This window comes from Salvelinus sp. IW2-2015, unplaced genomic scaffold (assembly GCF_002910315.2).
Source record: "Salvelinus sp. IW2-2015 unplaced genomic scaffold, ASM291031v2 Un_scaffold1835, whole genome shotgun sequence".
Taxonomy (NCBI): Eukaryota; Metazoa; Chordata; class Actinopteri; order Salmoniformes; family Salmonidae; genus Salvelinus; species Salvelinus sp. IW2-2015.
In genome coordinates, this window is record NW_019943205.1 from 262,001 (window position 1) to 266,822 (window position 4,822).

At 47.5% G+C, this 4,822-nt stretch overlaps 1 protein-coding gene across 1 annotated transcript; it reads left to right on the plus strand.

Moving 5' to 3' along the window:
• Positions 1–4,081, plus strand: LOC139024750 (probable serine/threonine-protein kinase clkA). Its single transcript, XM_070439673.1, has 5 exons — positions 1–8; positions 1,207–1,617; positions 1,741–2,768; positions 2,821–3,551; positions 3,659–4,081. Exons 1-5 carry the CDS (start codon positions 1–3, stop codon positions 4,079–4,081), a joined length of 2,601 nt encoding a protein of 866 aa, XP_070295774.1.
• Positions 4,082–4,822: the final 741 nt, after the last annotated feature.

Consider the following 4,822-nt stretch of genomic DNA (forward strand, 5'->3'; position numbering starts at 1 on the left):
ATGAAAAGGTGAGTCTCTCATGAACACGTACATGTCGACTGTTTTGCTCTAGGACGTCACCAATCCTCACAAGACTCAACTGAAGGCAGCCCGGTAGCAGTTAAAACAAATTATGGATGTATGTATGGAAGTAGTTTAGTGTCAAAAAAAGAGGTTAAATATGTTTTTTATTTAAGTAATTTTTTCCTGATCTTTCGGATTTCTCTCAAATATAGGACAGACACTTCAAATGCCCCCTTAAATGTGCTGGGCATGATGAAACAACTATGATAATAGTAATGATAATGTCGATTCCATCAACAGTACTTRCGGCAACAACAATCTTGACAACTGTGTCAGCTCAATCAACCGCAGCTGAGCCCACAACAACAACAGCTGCTCCCACAACAACCACGGCCGCAACATTGACGACTAAAGCTGCTCCCACAACAACCACACTGTGGGTACGAAAAGAAGAGCTGTGGCAAACAAAAACAAAGCTGCACCCACAACAACCACAGCTGCGGATACGACGAGAAGCGAAGTCGCAAAAAAAAACACAGCCGCCCCCAAAAAATCATCAGCTGCAAGAACAACAACATCACGTGCAACAACACCCAGAACCCTGCCAACAACAAACAACCACAGCCGTCCGAACAACAACTAAACCTGTTCCCAAAAAACCCATCTATGCACCCACAACAACCACAGTGTCTCCCACAACAACTGCAGCAGCTCCAACAACAGCTTCCCCTGCAACAACCACATATGTTCCCACAACAACCACATATTCTCGTACAACAACCACAGCTGCAGCTACAACAACCAAATTCATCCCCACAACAACCACAGATACACCCAAAACAACCACTTTTTCTTTCACGACAGCTACAGCAGCTCCCACAACCACAGCAGCTTCCCCTACAACAACCAGAGTCGTCTCCACAACAACCACATCTGCTTCCACAACAATCACAGATGCACACAAAACAACAACATTTTCTCCCACAACAACCACAGCAAATCCCAAAACCACAACAGCTTCCACTGCAACAACCACATCTGTTCGCACAACAACCACAGATGCTCCCACAACAACCACAGCTGCATCTACAACAACCAACATCATCCCCACAGCAACCACATCTACTCTAACAACCAAAGATGTACCCAAAACCACCACACTTTCTCAGACAACAACTGAAAAAGCTCACACCACCAAAACAGCTTCCCCTACAACAATGCCAGCTATTCAGAGAACAACCACAGCTGCTCCCACAGATGCTACCAAATATGCACCGACAACACCCACAGCCACAGTTACAACAACCACAGCTTATCCCACAACAACCACAACAACACCAATGACATCTACACCTACGGCTTCAACAAGCACAGATGTGGCCACAACAACCACAGCTTCTCCCACAACAACCACAGCTATTCCTACAACAACCACAGTTGCTGCAACAACAAAAAAAGATGCGGCAACAACAACCGAAGCCCTGGCCACAACAACCACAACAGCTCCAACAACAATCACAGATTCACACACAACTACAGCCATCTCAACAACAACAGCTGCTCCCAAAACAACCACAGCAACACCAATGACATATACAGCTTCAGCTTTGACAAGTACAGCTGTGGCTACAACAACCACAACTGCTCCCCCAACAACCAAAGATGCACTCACAATAACCAAATATGTTCCCACAACTACAGCAGCTCCAACAACAGCTTCCCTTACTAAAACCACAGGTGCTTCCACATCAACAACAGCTTCTCCCAAAACAACCACAGCTTCTCCCAAAACCACAACAGCGTCTCCCACAACAACCACAACTGCTCCAACAACAACCATAACTGCTCAAACTACAATAACAGCTGCTCCAACAACAACCACAGTTGCAGCTACAACAATAAAAGCTGCAGCAACAACAACCGCAGCTCTGGCCTCAACAACCACAGCTGCTCCAACAGCAATCACAGATTCACCCACAACAACTACAGCCATCTCAACAAAAACAGCTGCTCACACAACAACCACAGCTGCACCAACGACAACCACAGCTCAACCTACAGTGACCAGAGATGCTTCCACAATGAACTCAGCTTCACAATCGACAACCACAGCTGCACCAACGGCAACTGCAGTTGCTGTTACAACTACAATGGCACTTACAACAACAGCAGCTCCCACAACAACCACAGCTTCTCCCACAACAACAACAGCTTCTCCCACAACAACCACAACTGCTCAAACAACAACCATAGCTGCTCCTCCAACAACCACAGTTGCAGCTACAACAACAAAAGCTGCAGCAACAACAACCGGAGCGCTGGCCTCAACAACCACAGCTGCTCCAACAACAACCACAGATGCACAAACTCCAACAACAGCTTCTCSMACAACAACCACAGCTTCTCCAACAACAACTACAGCTCCTCCCACAACAACTACAGCTTCTCCCACAACAACCACAGCATCTCCCACAACAACCACAACTGCTCACACAACAACCACAGATGCAGCTACAACAACAAAAGCTGCAGAAACACCAACCGGAGCTCTGGCCTCAACAACAACAGCTACTCCAACAGCAATCACAGATTCACCCACAACAACTACAGCCGTCTCAACAAAAACAGCAGCTCACAAAACAACCACAGAAACACCAATGACATATACAGCTGCGGCTTTGACGAGTACAGCTGTGTCTACAAAAAGCACAGCTACACCCACAACAACCACAGCTGCACCAACGACAACTACAGCTCAACCTACAGCAACCACAGATGCTTCCACAATGACTTCAGCTTCACCATCGACAACCACAGCTGCACCTACAGCAACAACAGCTTCTCCCACAACAACCACAGCTGCACCAACGGCAACTACAATTCCTGCTACAACTACAATTGCCCTTACAACAACAGCAGCTCCCACAACAACAACAGCTTCTCCCACAACAACAACAGCTTCTCCCACAACAACCACAACTGCTCACACAACAACCACAGCTGCTCGTACAACAACCACAGTTGCAGCTACAATAACAAAAGCTGAGGCACCAACAACCGAAGCTCTGGCATCAACAACCACAGCTGCTCCAACAGCAATCACAGATTCACCCACAACAACTACAGCCATCTCAACAACAGCTGCTCCCAAAACAACCACAGCAACACCATTGACATCTACAGCTGTAGTTTTGACAAGTGCAGCTGTGGCTACAGTAACCACAGCTGCTCCCACAACAACCACAGATGCACCCACAATAACCAAATATGTTCCCACGACTACAGCAGCTCCAACAACAGCTTCCCTTACTAAAACCACAACTGCTTCCACATCAACAACAGCTTCTCCAACAACAACCACAGCTGCTCAAACTAAAACAACAGCTTCCCCCACAACAACCACAGCTTCTCCCACAAAAACCACAGCTTCTCCCACAATAACCACAAATGCTCACACAACAACCACAGCTCCTCACACAACAACCACAGCTGCTCACACAACAACCACAGTTGCAGCTAAAACAACAAACGCTGCAGAAATAACAACCGTAGTGCTGGCCTCAACAACCACAGCTGCTCCAACAACAAACACAGCTTCTCCGACAACAGCCACAATTGCTCACACAACAACCACAGCTGCTGCAACAACAACCAGAGTTGGAGTCACAACAACAAAAGCTGCAGCAACAACAACCGAAGCGATGGACTCAACAATCACAGCTGCTCCAACAGCAATCACAGATTCACCCACAACAACCACAACTGCTCCAACAACCACAGCTGCTCAAATTACAACAACAGCTTCTCCAACAATAACCACAGCTTCTCCCACAACAACCAGAGCTTCTCCCACAACAACCACAGCTGCTCCTACAACAACCACAGTTGCCGCTACAACAACAAAAGCTGCAGCAACAACAACCAAAGCGCTGGCCTCAACAACCACAGCTGCTCCATCAACAACCACAGCGGCACAAACTACAACAACAGCTTCTCCCACAACAACCACAGCTTCTCCCACAACAACCACAGCTTCTCCCACAACAACCACAGCTGGAGAGATGCAGTTTTGGTTTAGTAAGGAAGGTGTTGTTGGAGCTGCTGTAGTCGTGGGAAATATTTGGTTATTGTGGTGCAGTCTGTGGTTGTTGTGGGAGCGCTGTGGTTACTGTAGCCACAGCTGCACTTGTCAAAGCTACAGCTGTAGGATGTTCAATGGTGTTGCTGTGGTTGTTGTGGGAGAAGCTGTGGTTGTTGTGGGAGAAGCTGTTGTTGTAGTTTGTGCAGCTGTCGTTGTTTTTGGAGCAGCTGTTGTTGTTGAGGCCAGCGATTCGGTTGTTTTTGCTGCAGCTTTTGTAGTTGTAGCTGCAGCTGTGGTTGTTGTGTGAGCAGGTGTGGTTGGTTGTGGGAGAAGCTGTGGTTGTTGTGGGAGAAGCTGTGGTTGTTGTGGGAGAAGCTGTGGTTGTTGTGGGAGAAGCTGTTGTTGTAGTTTGTGCCGCTGTGGTTGTTGATGGAGCAGCGTTGGTTGTTGAGGCCAGCGCTTTGGTTGTTGTTGCTGCAGCTTTTGTTGTTGTAGCGGCAACTGTGGTTGTTGTAGGAGCAGCTGTGTTGTTGTGGGAGAAGCTCTGGTTGTTGTGGAGAGCTGTGGTTATTGTTGGAGAAGCTGTTTGTTGTAATTTGAGCAGCTGTGGTTGTTGGAGCAGTTGTGGTTGTCGTGGGTGAATCTGTGATTGCTGTTGGAGCAGCGTGATTGTTGAGTCCATCGCTTCGGTTGTTGTTGCTGCAGCTTTTGTTGTTGTGACTCCAACTCTGGTTGTTG